Source organism: Crocodylus siamensis, chromosome 1 (genome assembly GCF_052110815.1).
Source record: "Crocodylus siamensis isolate JL-2025a chromosome 1, ASM5211081v1, whole genome shotgun sequence".
In the NCBI taxonomy this organism is placed as follows: Eukaryota; Metazoa; Chordata; order Crocodylia; family Crocodylidae; genus Crocodylus; species Crocodylus siamensis.
Genome location: NC_143395.1, coordinates 117,026,789 through 117,049,456, shown reverse-complemented (window position 1 = coordinate 117,049,456; position 22,668 = coordinate 117,026,789). Strand labels below are relative to the sequence as shown.

General features: G+C 41.5%; 1 protein-coding gene across 1 annotated transcript in view; it reads right to left on the bottom strand.

The window, feature by feature from the left end:
* The window catches only part of UST (uronyl 2-sulfotransferase), a 301,480-nt gene that overhangs the window by 63,090 nt on the left and 215,722 nt on the right, over positions 1-22,668 (bottom strand). The window contains exons 6-7 of the mRNA XM_090041136.1: positions 2,901-2,998; positions 309-466 (exon numbers count right to left, since the gene is read on the bottom strand). Of these exons, the coding sequence (XP_089897262.1) occupies positions 309-466; positions 2,901-2,998 (256 nt within the window). The remainder of the gene's footprint in view (positions 1-308; positions 467-2,900; positions 2,999-22,668) is intronic.

Genomic DNA, 22,668 nt, shown 5'->3' with positions numbered 1-22,668 from the left:
CACTCCAGTGTTCTAATGAGTGTTCATCACATTAACAGTGAGCCACCCCCACGTTCAGAAATGTATCTGTAAAGGTGTGTCCATTTCCCCCACCCCTTTTACCACTTTGTAATGCAGAGGGGAGCATTCGGCCCAATGACAGAAGCTGTTCTCACAAGACTACAATGCTATATTCTCATTCTTCTACCCCTTTTATTGAGCTATTTTGTTATTGCTTTATTGAGTAAGATACAACATCTCATCTTTAAGCAGCCACGGGCATCTTGAAACTGTAACGACAAGGAAAGGCTTTGTTATGAAAAACTTACCTGGGTTTTTGTAAATGCTGAGCACATCCTTGAAATAGTGAGGTAAGAATCTTTCCAGTAAAAGCAGCACATCCTCCAACTCTTCCAGAATCCCCACAAGCAGGAAATTTTCATTCACGTTCAATTTTGCTCTTTCAAGGGCCCATTCACCAGGCTCCCTTTGTGGATATTAAGGGGAGGAAAATAAAAGGTCTTTAAATAGTGCATTTGTTTTGGAAATTCACATAAGAAAAAAAATACTCCGTCCTCAAGCAGGATTTCTATAGATGTGCAGCCAGGCTTTGTGATACTCTATTGGATCAGAATAGTTTTACAAACCATTTTGATTGAAAATAGAAAGAGTAAAGGTCTATGTGGTTCATAAAACATATTCACAAATCATCTAGATACGGTTTTCCTTGTTAAAATATAATTCCCTTAAAATTAACTTGGGGACTGTGCAGCAGTGCTCAACTTTCTTGACATCTTCCTCTAAGAAGCTCAAAACCACTCACTCATAAAACAGTGTATTTATGCTCTGAAAAGGCCACCCATACATCTCTGTGGATGGAAGACTTGACAGGACTTGGTCTGTGAATGGCCCTAAAGGCAGATTGTAGAACATGAGGAAGACCCTTCCTCTTGGAGTGGTCTCCACCTCTCTTTGGCCAACAAGGGGCATAGAACTCATTGGCCCTTCTTTCTCACATCTCTCTGAGTTTTCCCTTGCTCCCTCTTGCTACCCTTTGCTTTCTCCCTGCACCTGTACTACAGGAGATTTTTTTTAGGATGCTGATTATCAGTCCAATTTTAAGGGTTGTTTAGACCCTAATGAGGTGGTTTAGACCCTAATGAGGTGGTTTTTTGCCTTTCTTGCAGAATTAGGGAGGCAGAGTTAGGTGAAGCAAAGTAGGACTTGAACTTTCAGTTAGCAATCTGCAGTAGTCCTTTATCTTTGCAACTTACTGTTGGTGTTCAGGATGGGTAAAGGAACAAAGAGGTCACCCCAGAACTGAAACAGATCTAATGGACCTTGTGCCTATAGGAAAAGAATCTAATGTCTTTGCAGACTGAGGTACACTCTTTCGTATGCTCTGTTATTCTTGAAGGGGGACAGAAAAGTGGAGAGGATTTAAAGGACTGAGCCGAATTTTACAGGCAGGCTGAGGAATGAGTACACCATTTCTAAGCAAAATGGTGGAAGTCCTACAGTCTCAGCAGTGGACCCAATTCTATATCTGGTACTTTAGGTTCATCATGTTTATAGTCTCCCACCTAAGTTTACAACCTTGGCAAGAAAGCACTTCTTATGATGTACAGAATCAAATGTACTGTTTTACACACAAGGTCACACAATCCTCTCCTTCACAAACCCATACCCATCTATTCTTTCTTGGGTATTTTCTTAGTTCATATTTGTAACCAATCCCAATCCCCAGGACTTTCCTTCTGATTTGTATGTGGGGTGCCATTAGAAACAGTACCACGTTTCACTAGTGCAGGGACCACAGTGTGATAGACTTCATGGTTTTAATGGCACCTACCATAAATACTTGTTGGTCCCAACAATTTTTGCTTACCACTTTATCTGGAAATCCAGGTAAAATGGCTTGACTACATCAACTTCACTTATGCATACTGCTAAACAAAAGCCTTTCCTGCAGCAAGGACTCTCCTTTTATAAAGCCATCTTTTGCAGCCAGATAAAAGGTGGACAGTCAATTTGGGACACATCATTTGTCCAGTGGCACTCCACTCCCTTTACATAGCTCTGTCTCCAGCAGAGAAGCAGGGCAGAATTCTAACTATTAGGAATCTATATGTACCTAAGCACCTAAGCAGATCCTGTTCCATGCTATTTTAGTCCCTAAAAAACTGTTAACAGGGAAGGCAGAAGGATCCTCTTCCTACTTACTGCTCTTTTTGACTTAGTCTTAAGGCTACGATGGTGCCATGTAACAAAAGCAGGCATGGTAATGCTTTTTCAGGGACTTGAGTAGGGTGAAACAAAACACATGTAGTTACCTAATAAGTGGAACAGGATCTGGTCCATGGCATCGTAATGACCAACTCCTCTGTCCCTACTTCTTGTAGCTCCGCCTTCTGATTATGGTAACTTATACATCTCCGTGAGACTGCTTGTGTGCATGAAGTTAAATATAGGACCACAAATGTTTACTATATCAGGGCCAAAACAAACTAGGAGTCCTCTATTGAAAACAGAGTCATGAAAGCATTTAACTCCTTCAGAACATCTGAGCAGAGCTGAATCTAATTACAGAAATGGAACTCAGAATTTGGGGAAACATTTACAATGAAACTGATTAACACATAATTAAAACTGTGTGTGTTACACACACTGTCACTGTGATTTTTTTACTATATCCATACTAATCTATTTAGATTTGGTGAATTATAAGCATGGACTCAATGAAAATGGAAAGCAAAATTTACATTACTTTCTGTACTTTGTTTTCACCAACTGCCACAAGACAGGTTTTCTTTTGAATTTAGGATAGCAAAAAATCAATTGCATGTCTGATGTAACTATTGGTACCTGTTTTTTTATGCCTATTTCTTTTATTACATCAGGTCTGAGATCCATATATTTACCTGCATCTTGGATGCTGTCCACAGAAATATGGTATGATGTAAAATAACCTGGGATTGGAACACTCAGGATAATTTTCAAGAATACATACATTAATGTTCTGAGGAGGGAAGAAAAAAAAGAAAAGAACTAAGGTTAAGTATTATTTCTTCTAAACTCCATAAAAACTTTCTCTTGCTTTCAGACATTATTCATGCAGTGGACATAGTATACTTATATTTTAGTATGATTTCTGATAAAGTTCCCCATCACATTCTTATAAAATTGCTATAATATGGGTACATACTTTACTCAATTACTTCAACAATACAAATGGATCAATGTCAGAAGGGCAGGAAGTTTTCTGAATAACTGATCTGAAGCTGAGGAATGTCATTGGGATTGATTACCCACTGGTCTATATATATATAGGATCGGGTTTGAAGGGATTTCCCCTATGAACTGGGTAAATTGGATGAATGTTATAAGTTAATGGATTCTTTACAGAATGGACTTCATATGCATTGATCCTGAATGATTGCAATATGACTTATGGATCTGGCTGGCACCTGAGCCAAACCGATTATCTTTCTGGGATATACCATCGAACATTTCCCCAGCTAGTGAAGAGCTGTTGACAGGACAACGGTACTCTGAAAGATTGAGGCCCACGTTCTTTACCATTTGATGTGGTGTGGTGAAGTGGGGTATAAGAGGAGGAGCAGCCCTGCACTGAAGCCCTGGGAAGGGCTCAGGGTGATTGTCTCACTAACTCCAACTCCCAACAAGACTAAAGGTTCCATCAAGATGTGGCAGGTAAGAGTAGACCATCTGAGATAGAAGACAGTGATACTCACTAGCATCTTCCCAAACAGTGCATACAAGCAAGGCATCTGGGAGGCGGGTGCCCCGGCCTTACAGAGTTACCCCCAGACAACATGCTTTAAAGATTTCCTAAAATTCTCTGTTGATCAGTGAATTTGTACAATTTTATGAGTTTTCAAATCAGATACATTTCCATGGCAATATTTTTTGATGGTACAAATCCACATTCCATTTAATTGTAGATCACGTGAATGGAGGAGACATTTGAATAAAGTACAAACACAATTACTAATGACAAAGACCTTCAAAAATGGTGCTTGAAAGGACATTCTTCTGAAGCAAGTTAAGTAGTAATCACTGGATGATGTATGTAGTTAATATGTAATATGACTTAATTCAGTCCCAGTTCAGGGGAAAGGTATTGTTCTTACACAATGCTCCAGTAAACTTTCTACTAAATTGGCACTGCTGCAACATAATCCCATTAGAATAGCCATAAACCTGACAGGTTGGTAGGAATGTACCACACACCTGCACCTTGAAGTGGTTTCTAATAGCAGACCTGTTGAGGGCATAGTGAAGAAGCTCGTATGAAAAAAAAATGTGTACTGTCTTTGCCCACTGCTCTCATTTAATTATTAGAGCTGAGTTCCACCACACTTGCCAGGCTCATCCTTCGCAACTAAATAAAATGCTGGTTACATAAATTAATTTTCTTACTTTTTCTAAGAAACACATTATAGCAAAACCTGCATTTTAAACATATTATAAATGCTTAAATCCTATGAATCCAGCATTTTTCATGTTCAGCAAGTTATAATGTATGCAGACAGCTAAGTGTGTTTATGAAGATTACTCCTATTTCTGTTTTTATGATCTAGGGCAATGGTTCTCAACCTTTTTAGACTTGAGGCACCCTTTTGAAAATGTCAGCTCTTAGTTTTCACCTTTTTTTTACTACAAAAGTTTTTCTGTTCCAAAGAACTCAGAAAGACCACAACTATAGATTTCTATTTATAATCTAATGTAGGGTGTGCCCTACATGGAGGGGATGTGCATTTGCAGCGGCAAAAATAGTAGTGGCACAAATGTGCTGCTACTTTTTGCCGTTGCACACACCCCTGCACATGTGCTTTGGTGCAGGGCAAAAAGTCCCGCTTCAGATAAACTGCCCTTTCCCTGCTTCTCCCAGCTCCTGGTGTGCTGGAGAAGCTAGGGAGGAACTAAAAGAGGGGAGACAGCCAGACAGTCTCCCTGGAGGACCAAGCTTCCATGTCAGGTGCACGCTCCTGTGGTGTGCACCGTGCCACTTTCTTTCATGGCATTTTTATTTTGCTACAGGGATTTCCTGGTAGCAAATTTTGCCCCCGCACTGCAAATTTGAAGCACAGGGCATGTTGTGACATGCTGGGTGTGCAGTTTGTAGTACTGCAAAGAAGTTTGCAGCACATGCCTACATATAAATATAAATTGCATGTGCCTGCACATCGGGATCCAAACTACAGTTTTATCTTGTGAATCATGTTTGTAAACTAATATTGCAGTGCTAATACCGTATGGCATCCTGTGCCACCCTTGACTGGATATATAGGCACCTCTGGGTGTTGTAGCATCCTGGTTGAGAATCACTGATCTAGTTAAAAGCAAAATAACACAAGAGCAAAAAAACCCTCATGTATGCTCATATTATCACTCGGAAAGAACAGACACTTAACGAGTGCAAAACAGCTACAAGACAAGTCAACCTACACATAGGAAACAAGAAATAAACTAGTGTAATGTGAGTGTAATTTGTGTAACAGCAGGTAGAACCAGGGGGAAGTCTCCAGAGCTGTGATGACTGCTAAGGAGCAGGGAAAAAGGAAGAGGAAGCTTGAGGCTGGAGTAAGGAAAAGAGAACAGATGCACATGTAACTTGGTAAGCCCTACACAAGAGATCCCACTGGCTCAGTCAGCAAGGACTGTGGATGGAATGAGCCAGACTCAAACTTGGGAGCAGCTGTAGGCTGCTGTTTGAGTGCTCTGGGACTAAAGACATGTTTGAGGGACACTTCCAGAGGTGTGGGAAGGAAATTACAATGCTGAGTATATATTACCACAATGCTGACATTTCTTTATCTTTTACCTGTTCCTTCTTTTTGGCCTTTTGGCTTGTGACCAGCATCTCCTGCCTGTAGTCTCTTCCTTCCATTTTTACCCCCACAGTTTCTGTTCTCCTGCCTGCCCCTTTTCTCCCCTTTACCTTTGGTCTGCACCAGCAGGCTCCATCTATGCTGCAGCCAGAGGCCCTGAGCTTGGCTCCAGCCCAGCCCCATAACAGTGGCATGCAGTCCACATGACTGCTAAGGGGGCTAAGCTAGGCTGGGGGGTGGGGAAAGGAGGATGCAGGAGGATGAGCAGAAGCCAAGGGAGAACGGCAGGAGGGTTGGCAGGGGGGTAGGCACAAGTAGGGGGCAAGCTGTTTGACCTCCCCACATCACCTGCTCCTCCACTGCTTACCCCCCTGCAGCAGTGTGGGTGGGAATGAATTAGGGTCAACCTAATTCTAATAAGACGACCCTCCAGTAATTAGATTCTATGCATGGTAAATTATAATCTATACATTTTCCATGTACAGAATCTAACTATTGGGGGGGAAAAGGTCCATCTTGGGTTCTAATAAATATGTTATACAGTAAGAAAAACAAACAGGGAGCCAGAACACAACACCACCTTATAAATAATGAAACAACATTGAATTTGACAAGAAAAGTAAAGGAAACCTCTTCTCCCTTTTCTTGAAAGCAATATTTAACTATTAAAGGCAGGGAAAGCATGTGTGCAATAAAAGCAGCACACCATCACATGTAAATTTCTGCACATTTAACTGTTAAGTATTTTATATGCACCTTTTCTGAAAAAAGAAATTTCTTAGTGTCAGTGGAATCCATTACTAGATCCTCCACTTTTGTAAACTAGAGAAATCTAGTAAAATCAACTGGTCTACACTAATTTAAAACAGGAATGGAAAAGCCAGACTCTAATCCAATGATTAGGCACATAAATGGACTTATGCATAAATGGCTGCTAAAGTGAGAGTTTGAGTCCTTGTAAGAGATGCATGCAAAAGGTGAGCAGGTCATCCTCCTGTATAATGCTTTTTTGTGGCACAGTATTAAGGGTAAGAAGATGGTTATTATAAAAGTAGATACATTCATGGAATTTCAGGACATGAGCAGGACGAACTAGTATTGTCCTTACATGCCTAAGTCTGCTTATCACCTAATAGCTGGAACAGAAGTCTTCAGAATTAGTTTTGGTAAGGAGAAAATAAAGAGGATCAGGAAGAAAACTCAGTATTTTTTTCTGTTGCAACAAAATATTAAGACAAAGGGAAAACATATTTTAACACTAACCTACAATTTTTCACACACCTCAGGTGGACTAACATTTACCATGGAATAAAAATGCTATGATTCAGACCTCATATACCGTTTACATTTAAACCAATGTTACTTACTGACATATGATATATGTTAGTGTAGCTGGAGGGATCTAATAAATTTAGAGCACCTGCTAGCCAGTAAAATTTTGGGGCATGCCTGCACCATATTATGTAAAACATAGCATCTGAACAAACTAGCTTGAGCCACCAAAAACAGCATAACTGTTGCCCAGGGCTCTATCCAGGCTAATTTACCCTACTTCTCTCAGAAGAGCCAATTAGATATGCCCTCCAACATAATAAATTATAAAATAAATGATCTGAAACAACCCATTCAGTAAAATATTTAATTTAACATTAATTAAGCAGATTCACAAGCCTAATCTATGAAATTACTGTTTATCAAGAGAAAAATAGTTAGGGTTGGTCTTATCTGCAGTCTGGTGTGAAGCAGATTTATGAATGTTTTGGTTATGATATATAATATACACTTATTTTTAGAGAGACATCAATACGTTGGTTCATATCATATAGGAAAATTGACATTATTGGCAACTGGCATTTTTTGGCTGATGTGGTAGATACTGTCACCGATAAATGCTGTGTGCATACACAGCCACAGGATGCACACGGCCAGCCCTGCAGCTTGGAGAGCAGCATCTGGCTGGTAAGTCTGTTGTGGGGAAAAAGGAAGAGGAAAGGAAAGGGAGGTGAGGGGGGCAGATTGAGGCCCCTGGCAGTGAGGGAGGGCGTGGGGCTGCTGCTGGGGTAGGGGGAGGTGCTGCACAGCTGGGGCAAGGCGGGGCATAGGATGGAGCTGCAAGAAGCTTGTCTAGGTGGCGTGGGGTGCTGGGGGGTGGCTTCAGCTGGATGTCGCTCTTAATGCTGCTGGGCTGGATATCGACAATCAGATCGGTATTGGCCGATACGAGTCGTTAAACTTTGGCCATTGGTATAGGCCCAAAAATTCTCTGTCGTGCTTATTTTAAAATATAAATATTCCTAAATTGAGCTCTATCTTGGTATTTTGGTAGCTGATCTAGTTTATAGCAATCTGCTGTAAAACAGGATTTGTCAGCACAAGATGCCAAGATAAAAAAAGTCATTTTGGTCAAATGTGCTTTCCTAGCAGCAAACTGATCCTTTATATTATAACATCTATAGAAATTTGTTTTTCTGTGGAAAGCACAAGGGGAAAGACGAGCCAGCACTTAACACTTCTGGTGTTTGAGAGATTTTAAAACTAAACCAAAACCCCAACAACCTTATTGGAACACTGTGGATAGTGAAATAAAAAGAAAGCAGCTCGATTGCATGCATTCATAATAATCTCTTCCTAATTTAGAAGTGCTCTTAATTTTTCTCTGGTAGCTGAGTATTAGACTTAGTAAAGAATGATCTGCCTTAGTAAAGAATGATCTGCCTTTGTAGACAGACCTCTAATTCATCTGGTTTTCAAATTCCACTGGGTTGGTGGGTCTGTCCTATCATTATCTTTTCTCATCGCCCATTGAAATGGTAACTTCTAAGGCAGGGGTGGGCAATTATTTGGGCTGGAGAGCCACTTAATGAGTTTTGGTGAGCTACTGAGGGCCAGGGAGGTGGGTGGGGAGATGCCAACTGATCCTATCTGGCCTCCCAGCTGCTGCTGGGAGCCTGAGTTGGGAGGGCTGCACTCCACACCGCTCTGTTCTGACGTAGCTGGGGCTAGACTGGGAAGCGTGCAGACTTCTCCACTCCTGTCTGGCTTCCTGTTGGTGCTGTGCAGTCATAGCACTGCAGCCACTGGTAGTCAAGCCCACAAGGGACAGGGCATAATGCAGTGTGCTGAGTAGCTGTCCCACACTGGGAAAGTTGAGGCCAGCTGCAGCCAAGCCCTCCTCATGGCCACACTGGGAATGTTGGGGCCAGCTGACCTGGGCCAAGCCCTCCTCACGGCCAACGCAGACTCATCTAGTGGTGCTGTGACAGCAGCATCTCATTGAGGCAGGTGGGATGGCTGCTTAGTGCGCTGCATTGCACCCTCTTCCTCTGGGCCTTGCTGCCAGCAGTTGTGGTGCCAGGACCACACAGCCACAATGTCAACAGAAGCTGGATGGGGGAATGGAGGGAATGGATGTAGAGGGGGCGCAGAGGAGTGTGTATGCTGTGCAGCCCAGCCCAGCTCCAGCTGCAGCAGAGCAGAACATTACAGGGTGTACCCTGCTCTACTCAGGCTGCTGGTGGCATCTGGCAGGCCAGACAGGATCAACTGGTGGACCAGACATAGCCTGCAGGCTGTATTTTACCTACCTCTGTTCTAAGGGAACTAGCTGTGTGCCAAAGTTACTTAGCTATCTATACAGTACAAATAATTTGAAATAAATGAAGTTTATGGAACAGAAGAGCAGCATTGTTGTCACCTGTGCCACAAGACTAGTTAATAGTGGGGAAAAGTTTTTTTTTCTTTTTTTGGTCCACTCAGATATTACACTACTGAAATTTTTCCTATGACACTTCCTCTTTATCATAGCTACACCCTATTTTCAACATATTTCACTAATATTCCTCATTGCTGTTTATGTAATATGGTATTTTAAAGTGAACTGCTGTCCAATCTGCTGATCTGATAGTATCTCTAGGCTGATCCTCACTGAAATTTAATGAAAGTGTGCTGTAAAAAACCCCCCAAAACCAAAAAGATTATTTTATCCAAATTAAAAGCATATCCTTAAATCTGGAGTTGAAATGAGCTTGCTTATAACTCTCATAGGTTCCAACAGGCTTTTTCCAACCAGGCTGTTTTGATTTAGTTTCTTTCTCATTTTCTCCCAGAAGTGTCATCTTTAAGGATATCTGCTCTTTGTCAATATATGTCCTTAATAAAAATGTAACACACTCATGCAACACTGACAGGTTTAACTCAAAAAGAATGATGCTGCCCTTAAAATGAAAGATCCAAAAGCACATTTAATACAAGCCTAACTTCTTCCCTTCTCTATATTACAGAAGGTTTAGAGACAGCAGATACCTAAATTCCTGGCAGGCGTTACACTTAAGATGTGATTAACCTGTTAGCATGCCATAAATAGTAACACTGCCACATGTTCCAGGAAATAATGGTGCAACTAAACAAGAAGCCAGCCACATAAATATTAAACAATCAATATGTATTATTTTTGTGTCTGGTTTCGATCATGTCTTAAATTGCACATGTGGCAGGACTGCAACAAACTGGAGCCAGTTGCATGCTCCTGTGTGGTCTCAGGGGCAGGACCAACATTTGGTGCTAGCCCTAAGGACCATACTGGATCCAGTTCAGGGTACCAGTGCAGTCCCGGGGCTGGGACCAACAATCAGCTGATCGTCTGTCCTGGCTCCAAGACCACTCCAGTTCACACTAGGCTGCAAACACCCAGCTTTCACCTTACTAGTGCAAGAGAAGCCCAGGAATGTGATCCCAAGCTTGCCCTGCACTGGCAAGTAGTTATGGAGCCATTGGGATCTGATGCCTGATCCCAAAATTGTATGTCTTGCCATGGCAGGAGACTTGATGTTTAGAGCTGGCAATCAGATCCTATCATACCATTAAATGAACATGTGCCAGGTGCCCTAAGAACAGGCCATTCAGTAGGAAGGCAATAATTCCAGTATTATAAAAACATATCTGTAGGTACTTTTTTGTACTCCAGTAATACTACAATGGGAACAATGGTTGACGTGAAAGCAGTTAATCCAATGGTTTTTCAGAATGCACAGTGCTTTCTTTAAAAAAAAAAAAATGTTTCAGGATTTCCTCATAGATACAAGCCTTATTCAAGCCTTTGCAGAGACCTGGGAAGATGAAAGACAATACAATACAGAATGCAAGAAAAACGAAGGAATCACAGTTGGCTTGTTTGTGCTGGTAATTTAATTTATTTTATACAAAAACAAGTGCCTTAATAAGAAATTTTTGAAAGTGCTTCCCTTCACTATAATACTTAATCAGTTATATGTTTACATTGTCATGCAAGTATTAGTTAATTAAAAATGCAAATTACTGAAGTATTCTCAGAGGTCCCTTCATGAGAAAAAAATTAGAAGACAAAACATGGCAATACCATTTTCCTTGGTTCCCTAGCAAGATTTAAAAAAATTTCACTTATAATGGTAGCTTATAAATATTCACTATAAATAACTTTACCATGCCCTCTGGACCACAGAATACTCCTTCACGCAGTAAACCAAAAAAACCCCTAACCAAACAAAACCCTGAGTGTTTAGACTCTGTTCCTCAAAATAGTTATTGCTTAATACATCAGTCATTTTAGTCTGGCTAGTTAGTACTGATCTGAATACAATATTTTAGGTCTAATTATTTTGGATATTAAGCTGTTAAATCTGGAGTCATTTCCAGTACTGGAAAGCTTCACTTTCTCTTGGAGACAAAATGTTTGACTTTTTGTGTAGTAGAGCACTGTCATACAGCACTTTCATACTGTCTGGAATCTGAAAGTCCTGTACCACTTATCTGGCCTGCAGGGCTGAAATGTTGAGCACTGTTGAACTAGGCTGTTGTTTATGACAGCTTATGCCTCCCTCAATCAGTCAGTCTCTAAGATGCCACCGTGCTCTGCCTTCTACCAATTTTGTATTGGAAGAGGAAGTTCTTAAAAGGAGAATGCCATCCTAAGGACTGTTTTTAATACCTAAATAAACAGACCAGATACTCTCTTTGCTGTGAAGTGAGATGGTGGCAAAGGGAGATAAGTTCCCAGAACCAGCAGGATGAGGAGCAATGCCTTTGGAACAGGTGTCCCAAACAATAAAGCACTGGGTAGAGGGAGGGTTTTGTAAGGATAGTGGAGCAGCAGGCTAAAGTTGAGGGAGATGGGCCTCAAGAACAACCACTGTATGCAGCACCTTCTCTTCCGGGCATGGCAGAATCCCAGGTGGAAATCTATGTAGGATTTAATGTTCCTGCAGGGAGCTTTTTAAAAAAATCCATCTACAATCATGTTGGAACTGGAGCCATTTCTGCATTTCACAATTCCAGCAAACAAATAACTTTTATCTTTTACTAATATTCCTTTTTATATAATTCTGCTTAACTGTCAATCTAACTTTTCTGGAGGTGCTGAAATTTTCTACATTTATCCCCCGACAATTTTGGAAAGCAGGAACACATTAGCTGTTAGACATTTTAATTTTTTCTATTTAAAAATAACTTGCGCGCGCATACACATACACAAAAAGTGTGTGCATATGTATATCATTCAAAATCTCATTGATGACTTTTAAAAAATGTGTGATGTTCTCTTTTTTCTTGTGGGGGGAGTGGTGGTGGAAGAAGTGTATATCATACAAACACTACAAGGATAAAATACTGTTGAATGAAACTGGTTCTTCAGTTTTAAGTTAAAAGCAAGCAAACTTTTTTTCCAAGTAAATTCAGAAAAAAAATCACTTTTATATACACAGTCATAGGCCTTACACTACATACAAGAAGGCTGGAGTTTGGATTCCAATGCATAACTTGGTTTCTTCATACATGTAAAATTTCAGCAGTAAAGATAGGTAAAATACTATTGATTTTTCTCAATAAGTTAAAAAAAAATACCTGTACTTGTTGATCCTCAATGTACCCAAACACAAAATTATAGAAATTGCAAATTATGCAATAGGTTTAGATTATTTTCTATTAATATCCCTAACAATTTTAAATGAAGAATTATATTTAAAAACAAAGATACCACTGTGCGTCTTATAAATATTTTTCCACCTATTTCCCATGAATCTAAGGAAAGTGATGAAAATTGCCTTTCCTTCCCTCATAACTGAAATGAAAAATGCCGTGCCCTACTAGTATACTGTACTATGGGTAACATAGTCAGAAGGGCCCCTATTTATAATATAGCCAGTATATATTTCCTAATGAAGACTGAAGGCAACAGATGTGAAGTGAAGGTGCGTCACAAGGGCCACAGAGGAAGCGGTGAACTAAATAAATGGCTTTCAACTAGAAACCTAACTGTAAAGAAAACTAAATAAAACGATGTGGAAAATCAGTGAATGAGCCCAGTTGATGGTGACCTCTCCTGCTTACAAGGCTGTTCTTAACACAGTCCTTCAGTCAATAGTACAGTATGGTACTTATCAAGAACAGCCAAGGAAAATTTTTTTGCTCTGCTGAGAGCCTTCAAAATCCCCTAACTGCTTTTTAAATGTTTTCTTAAATACTTGCTCAGTATTTACAAAAGGGGTGCACTGACCATTACATCGTGACAACAGTCTCATGTGATACGAATTAAACACAACTACATTTGAAAAGTAAGTCATCTCTTTCTCCAAAACCTGGATTAAGGGTTCTGAGGAACCACATGGCGATGGAGAAGAACTGTAAATAAGGCTGCTCAGAAGACTGCTCAACAGTGTAAATATAAAATGAAAGAAAGAAAGGCAAAGCTTCTTACTCTTAAAAACTGTAAAAATACTTACCTTGCCCATCAATACCACAATGTTAGAGTAAAGGTTGGAATCAAAGTCTTCAAATATAAATGGAGTGAAAATTTAGCGATATGGTTACTATATGTTAGTGGCACATGTTTTTGTGGACATTAAAGAGTTTTAACCTTATAAAAAGGTATTTTTAAGTCAGTTGGTTTTAATGATTTTATCCAGTTTAAAGCAAGAATGTTCTGGACATCTTAACTGAAAACCACAAAGTCAAGATGTAGGTATATGAAGGTTAATTTTGGAACTAAGAGTTCTAGTTTTTTGTATAAAGTCAAGATGATGTATTTGTCTTTAAATCTTTTTTTGTTGTTGTTCTTAAATTCCATTTTCAGATTCTGGCAGAATCTGGTCCTTTGCTCATGGACATTGGGGATGAAAAGCACTGGCAAGAGAGCCATATGGTAAGCAGATGCTGTGCAAGCTTCTTTAAACAGCACTGCCAATGCAACCCAAGCCAAGTATTTGTAGCCAATGCTATTCCAGTGTGAGGCCTCTCCAAGGAGAACTGCCAGTTGTACTGACTTGTGCCAAACTGTGTGGGTGTTTTCTGAGATAGATGCATGTCCTCTGAAGACCACCACAAAACTACCAAACCTAGTAGGGGATCACAGAGGTCAGAAGCCAGTAACTTAGCTTAATACCTATGCAGTCAAAATGTAACAATGTTTTAGGTTCCATTCAGATGATACATGACCTCACTAGCACTGCTCCTGCCACAGGGATGGAAGAGCATTCATTCCCTTGTTATATTATATGGCACTGGAACACATTGAAGCAGGCATTCAGAATTATAAAGAGAATTGTAAGCAGAACAGAAAGTATCATTATGCCCTTTCATAAATCTCTGGTGTGTTCACACCTTGAATTTTACGTGCAGTTTGGTCCTCTGTGGCAGGGGGTCAGACTCGATCTGTCTAGGTCCCTTCCAACTCATTGATTCTACGATTCTCTCTTCTCAAAAAATATATATAAAAATCTAGAAAAAGTACAGAAAAGGGTAACAAGGATGATCAGGACTATGGAGGAGAGACTAAATAGACTAGGACTTTTCAGCTTAGAAGAGAGATGATTGAAGGGAGACATAATAGAGGTTTATAGAATAATAAATGGTGCAGGGGAAATAAACAGGGATTTATTATTTACCATCTCTGAAAATACTAGAGCTCTGACGCCCCCTACAAGTTGCAGGTATTGCACAATTAACTTAAGATCAGCTACACGTGCAAGGTAGCTATCACATGATAAAAAGCTCCAATTAGCTATAAAGCTAGACCTCAAAAACAGCTGCTATCGAGCTTTAATTTGCAGGTGTAGCAGGGTCTTCCCTGTGGCTGGGACCTGTCAGCTGACAGAGGTGCCAGCCACACAGGTGTACCATGCCCAGTGTGAAACCCCCAAGCCAAGGGGATCACAGAAGCCTTGATCCCAAAGACTTGGTGATGTATGTAGCCCTCAGCACACAAGGCTACAAATGGCAGGGTTCCCAGCAGCACTGTACCTAGACTCCTGGCAGCCCCAGGAGAACTTTCAGTATTGGGCCCTTCTTGGCCAGAGGTAATAATAATAATAATTTTTTTTAAATTACCATTTTCAGGCCCCCTTTCTGTTCGAGCCCTGGACAGCCACCCGGTTCGCCTATGCCCATGTTCGGCCCTAGTTCTCAGTCCCAGCTGTGCCTTGTGTGCAACTGGGACAGGGAGTCCTGTCAACTGCAGAGTCTCTCAGTCCCTGCTGTGTGAGGTGCAGACGGGGTCAAGAGCCCCCAGAGATCAGGGGGGCTGCATGTGGCCCCTGTGGCTGGGAGACCCTTCAGCAAAGGGGGTTCCCAGCCGTGGGATCCGTGTCCCTCTACACTGGCAATTAGGCATGATTGGATCTAACGTGTGATCCCACAATGGCACCTCCTGCTACGCATGTGTAGCATAGCAGGAGGCGTGATTGTGTGGATCATGCATTAGATCCAAATACACCTTTACCTGCCTGTGTAAAGGCAGAGGGCAGATATGGGACATAAATCACAGAGGGGACACTGAACGTGATAGACACTGGTGAAACTCTGAATCAACTTCCTAAACCTCTGAATGCTGGAAGCTGCAATGGCAGAGAAGCAGAGGATGGAAAATTCTGGGCATCCCCTGTTTATCTTCAGCACCTACTCTTTGTTATTGTGTGAATCAGGATACCGAGCTACATAGGCCAATGTAAATGACAGTTCTTATGTAGATAATTCTAAAAACAGTTTGTCATTACACAAATTTCCAAAGTGGAAGGAGTCAAGCAAAACAGTTTTATCTTTTTTTCTTGTAAAAGTGATTGACAGGAGGCAATTTCTGTGTCCCCCCCCCGCCCTTTTTCTGATTCCTGCTGTATTTAAAGTAGTTGTTGATGGAAAGGAAAAGAGATCTTTTTTACATTTCATCCTGAAGAGTAATCATCTCTCTAGCGCAGTGGCTCTCAACCTTTTTAGAGTCAAGGCTCTGAGTTTTCATTCTATTTTTGGCTACAGAAAAATAACAGCAAAGAACTCGGGAAGATCACAACAAGTCAGAATGTCTGTAACACCTTGGATTCCTATTTGAAATCTCTGGATTTATCTTGTGAATGTACCTAGCAGTGCTAACACTGCATAGCACTCCACAGCACCCCTGAAAGTATATCAAGGCACTCCAGGGAGAATCACTGCTTTAGCTTTTCATGGAAGTGAGTTCAATAGCAATGTGAAAGAGACACAGAATGAGTTATCTGGAGAACACAGCACCTTGCCCTCTCCTCTCTATGTTCCATAAACAGAAAGGGGGATAAGTCTGAGCCCTCCAACGCTTTGTGAGTTACTCACAAGCCTGAGCTGAGCTCTCCATGTGCCCTATGCGCCATTGGGCTGGGCTGACTTCATGAAAGTAGGAGCTGGCCCAGCCCAATGGTGCATGGCTCCTGCCTGTGGTGCCAGGAGCCCTGGGTGGCAGCAAAAGCCAGCCTGGTTTTGTTTAAGGATGCATGCCAGCAGGCTGGGCCGGTGCCAAGTGCCATGTGTAGCCCCTAGATCTCAGGTAGTGATGTGCATCACCAGCCACTGCTACTGCAGGGAAGGGCGGGAGGGAGGGGCCCCATGTTCCTGCTTACCCCTGCATCTGAGACACTGCTGCAGCCTTGTTCTGCTTCTATATTTCCTCCAACATGCTGAGGCAGCATGCTGGAGCAGCAGGGGCATGTGGCAGGCACAGAGATGCTCTGCCCACATGCTAGAGCATCTCTGGAGGATCCAGCCTCTGGTTGCTTCAGGGCATGCCCTGTGCCACTTTTTTCAGTGTTTTTTATTTTTATATTGGAATTTCCCAATCAAATTTACAGTCTGCACTGCATCATTTTTTCATTTCTAGTGTGCTTCCTGCAGTCTCAAACTGCTTTGAAACGCTGCAACAGGAATGTGCTCGCTTGTCTGGACACAGCCATAAGGGCCAGCTAAAACCTTCTGTGCTCTATGCAAAACAAACCACATTTTTCAGGCAGCTGATCCAAAGGCTGAAGAAGAGATCACAATTTTAAGTAGATTTATAATTGAAGTACAATTTAATTTTGTGATTAAAAAAATGTCACTGTAACTCTATCTTATGTTTCCTAGAGTTACAGAACACCTGAGAACACTGGAAAAGTCTCTCCTTTACTTATGCAGCTGTAGGGCATTTGTGAAAAATGTTCATGATTTTGTTACTGAACGTGCACTAATTTTTTTAAACTTATAGTCCATTGCCTGCAAGGAAGTCATCATGGTCTCCTTTAATATGATTCCTTGTCACCTCAAGGAAGGATAGGGGAGGTTTTTCTAAGCTTCTTCATACATTTCCCCTGCTTCACATCTCAAGAGAATGCACTCCACACCTCTTCAAGTTTTTTATACCAAAGGAAAAATACCACAAAGTTAAGAACAATGTGAAAAGTACAAGCAGCAATGAATCAATTAACAGGGAAGATACTTAGCCAGTGGTTCTCAACCCTTTTAGAACTAAGGCACCCTTCCATAAACTTAAGGCATGCCTCTGAACATGTTAGATCTTAGTTTTCACTCAATTTTTAACTGCAAAAATATAGAGCAATTCTCTTGTTGCAAAGAATGCAGGAAGACCACAAACAAGTCCAAATGTTTTAACACAACAGAATCCTACTTGGAATCTCTGGCCATGTCCAGATGAGTGTAGACATTTGGTTCACTGTGGACATGGAGCAGCAGCACACCTTGTGCCACTGCTGCTTGTCCCTGGGGAACGCCTGTGCCATGTGCACAGTAGTGTGCAGTAGGTTACCCTGGGTGGGGTAGGGGAGGCTGGGGCCAGCAGCCTTACCTGGAATCCTGGCGGCTGGAGAAGCCGCAGCTGCCGTGCTCCTGGAACTGGGAGTCTGACTGGCAGTCAGGGCGTGACTCCGGTCGGCCAGACTCTGGTTTTGGGGGGAACATGCTGCCACCACATTTGTCACCCCACTTTTTTTCCACATGGGTTTTTTTGACCCCAGGATCCCCATGAGTCAGAAAACCCACCTCTGCTGCAAGGTAGCAGGACGGTGAAAGTTTGAATGTGCAGTGTGTGATTCTGCAGATGGGTCTGCATGCAACATACCATACAGCCATGCTCATCTGGATGTGGCCTCTGGGTTTAACATTTGAATCATGTTTGCACAGCTAACAGTGCTAATATTGTGTTGCACCTGTGACACCCTTGAAAAGATGTCAAGGCACCCCAGGGTGGTGTGACACCCTGGTTGAGAATCACTGTACCAAGTCTTGTAAGAGGCACAATCTACTGTAAAGTTACATCTTTCTATAATTTTGCAAACACTTAGGCTAGGGACAGATGTTCAAAAAGACTAAGCCTGAATTGATTCAGACTTTGCAGGTTAGTCCAACCTGGCTAGGCTGAACCGGTTTCCAACCATACAGGCAATCCCTTTTGACTGAATAAATGCAGTCATACACCTGCACTGGCTTAGGCCAGAAGCCAGGGGGTGCTGCAGCAGCCCTCCCTTCCATTGCACAGAGTTGAGCTGAGGGGGGCATGGCCAGGCCCTGGCAGGACTTTCTCATTAGGGAGGTTTGCCTGCACTGTCCCAGGCTTTTCCCTGCTGATTGCTCAAGGGATGGGTCAGTTGTCAGCCCCCAGAACCTTGCTAGCACTCTAAGGCAATGCATGCATCCATTGATTATGGAGCTTTCCAATCTCCCTCCCTGTTTCTTTATACCATCTGCAGCAAACTAACAGGTGAGCAAGGTAGCCTGGAGCTGATAAGATTCTTTATAACCCAATTAGCAAAACAATAGCCTCTCTTTCATTACTTCAAACTCTTCTTCAACAGCTTACATGGGTGATCTGTTGATTAGCTCTAAAAGCCCTGTTCTGTCTGCCTGCCTTTCCCAATGAAATTGGAGAGACACAGACACTTCTCAGCAATAGCTAGCACACCGCATGCCTAGGGTCCATGGGGGATGGGAGGGATGGAGGGAGGGGAGCGATTTCCTGCTTGAGCAGTGAGGGGTGGCGGGCTGGGTAGGACAGGAGGAAGCCAACAGCCCATGCTGTGTTTGTAGCCTCTACTGGAGCCTTACACAACACTAGCTAGCACACCACATGCTGGCTATGGTCCATGCTGTGGGAGAGGGGAGGAAGGGGGAGGGGAGATGGTCCCTCCTCTGCTGTGGGAAGGGGGAAGAAGCAGCAAGTGGTGACAGGGGAAGTGGGAGGGGAGAGGGGTATGGGGAAGCCAGCAGACCCTGCTATGCCTGCAGGTCTGTGCTGGAGGAACTCTGCCTAGGAAGCAGAGGGGAGAGGCCAGCCCAGAGACCATGCTGGGATGCTGTGGGTGCCTGGTTTATCTTAAACCAGCAAGGGGTCTGGGACAGATATTGCATAAAACTGTTTGACCCAAATCAGTTAAGTTTGATACTATATTCAACCAGGTTTATCTCAAACTGGTTTCAGCTGTTTTCAAACTGGTTTATGTGCACTGAACATATGTTCTGTTATAGCTTTAAATCAGTTTCCGATCATTTAAACCAGTTTATGTGTAATGTCTGTCCCTAGTACCAAGGTTGAGATGGGCCTTTTAGTCACTCTCAGCATTCCTTTTCCTTGTTCCCTTCACTTTCTCCACTTCTTTTCACATAACTTTTCTTTCTGAAAAATGCATAGCTCTTAAAAGGGCTGCAGTATTATAACTTAATAATTTACATAATAAAATCACCCTTCTGCCACATGTCTGACAGCAGTTGAAATATATGTTTCTTGATCTTGGGTCTCTTAAACACCCATGAGAGATATCATCACAGGCCTTTGACCTAACCTTCTCATAGAATCCACCAAAATTGCATACATAAAGAAAAACACCAACCAAAGCACCTTGAGAAGAAAGAGAAATGTGGAAGAAAATTTGAAGTATTAATTTCCTTTTCATCAATACATTTGTTAACTACCCTATAGCATGGGGTGCAGCATAACAACTCAAATAAAAGATTAAAATTTTTTTTTGAGATTTAAAAAAAAAAAAATTAAGAGCAACATGCAGAAAAAGCAAAAGCATCCTAGAGCAAACTCATTTGCCCTAGCCAATCACAGTTTTTGCGCTAGCCAACTTGTTTAAAATGTTAGTTCAAAACAGAAAACTTCCAGTGGAACATAGAGAACTCAGCAATCTGCTGTTAGAAAGCACAAAGTGGATGGCTCTGATGCAGGATACAAGATATGTTGTGGCCAGGAGAAAGGCTCAGTGTGACTGAGAAGGACCTCAAGGTTCACCCTAAATATTGATGTAAACATCCTCTGTACAACCTTGTTTATCTTTTATCATGCCTTTCGAATTTTGTCTATAATGCAGGACAAAATTATGCTTTTGTGACCAATAAGAAGGAAATATATTTGTACCCACAGATTAATAGAACTTTAGTTCATATCAGGGTAGAGAATAACTCTTTCTTCATTAAATTTAGCTTGTGAAGTAGAATAACCTCCACTCAGAAAGATTAGCAAAAGTTAGAAGGCATTCTATTATGAACTCGACATTTTTTAAGTTTTAGGCAAGGGACCTGGTTCATTTAACATTCCATTTTTTGTGGTATTTGAACATGGAAACTTGACATTTTTTTAACAAGTCAACTGTAGACTATGGCTTCCTTAGACTCAAATTGTGGTCTCTTTAACACTACGATAGAATTCCTGGAAGGTTTTCTTGGGGAGGGAGGGTGCAAGAGGTTGGATATTTTTGGGTCTTCTTTGAATTGACTTTTCCAATTTTATCTGGCAATTTATATATTTTCATTTTTTTCCTCAGACCACACAAGCAAATATCCTGTCAGATTTATTTCCCACCTTTCTTTTTTTGTGAAGTGCTCTTTTGCTTAGTTTAGTTTGCTTGACTTTTCTACATACAAGGGGCACCTATACATGTGCAGAGAGGCTGCTCCAAGGTGCTGTAATTACAATGCCTTGGAGCAGACTTGATTAATTAAGTCTGCTCAAGCATGGTAATTACTGCACTTCAGAAGACTCCAGCACCCAGAGTGTCACGTGTGTGTGTCCCTGTGCTGAAAAATGGTCACAGGGGTGCTTTAACTAACACTCGTTTAATGAGCTTTAGTTAAAGCACCCCTGCTGCCATTTTTCAGTGCAGGGACGTGATGCTCTGGGTACTTTAGAGTGGCTCTTGAAGCTGCTCTAATTAAAGCACCCTCCCCACCCCTGCCACCTCCTGGAGCATGTATATAAATGCTCAAGATGGTCAGCTCCTCTCCTTACAATCTCACCAAGTGAACAGTAGTTACAAAATATTACCAAGTTTTCATTATCCACCAGTCCTTAATTTATTCATTCACATTTCAGCTGGCAGTAACATAGCTGAGGGGATGCACTTCACCTGCTACACTGCCAGATTATTTCTTTTGATTGAATATAATACTTTGGTATGGGCCTTGGTTTTCTCACTTGTATATAAATTCACCTAAGCATCTTCTTGATGATGCACTGCATCATAAATTTTCCTTTCTTATCAGATAGTGTAATATTAATTTGTATTAAAATGTTTATAAGAATAGAAACTCTTTAATATTTGAGAAGGGCTCCATACACTTGCCTTTTCACAGCATTTTGTAGTTTGTGCTTCCAAGTTAACTTTGGAAAAGGGAATTATATTTAGTCTTTAAAATTAAAAAAGACAAAGAAGAAAAAAAAGAAAACAGACAACCTCTCATATTTAATGAATAAGGAACAGTATGATCAGACACAAGTTTTGTATTCTTATCTGCCACTGAAAATTCAAGCAGTAAGGGTTTTTTCATGATATTTTTTATTGCTGTGGTGTCAAACGCATCTGGTCTCACAGGCCATGGAACAGCACAGGGCTGAACCACAGGCCAGACCAGACCCATAGACCAGCCCTGCAGTCTGGATCTGAGGTGAGCAATGTGTGTGGCAAGGTTCTACTCTGGGGCTGTGTTGCACATGGCAGATGCTCTGGGATATGAGCTGGAGCAGATGTCACTGTACATGTACAGTGTATTGGGTCATCTGATGTGCTCCGTAGGCTGTCTGTTGGTCACTCCGAGACCCACAGGCAGTATCAGGGCCTGAATGATAGGGCTCCACAAGTTCTATCTTTGACACCTCTGTTTTACTGGAACAACTGGAGAAATGTTAGGCAAGCTCTTGGGCATAAAGTGTTCTTTGTGAGGTCACCCCAGGAATCACCCAAAACTTATCTAGCATCTCTCCCAACTATCATGTTGATCTGACAAAAGATACCACCATCAAAAACCTTACTTCTCACACTTTTCTCACACATTTCCTGGACCACAAGGGCTACAACAATACTCCAACCCTACTACTGAAAAAACAATAATTTATAAAGAGTAATTATGAAAATCTTTATGAACACACTTCTAACATTAAATAAAATTCTATTTTCCCATTTCAGAGAAGAATCAATCAATTGATAACTGTAAGAAACAAACATATCAATTTAACTTTTGAAACAAGCTTTTGACATTTAAGCTATTTAAGCTATTTCACAAACAGTCTTAAATTGTACCT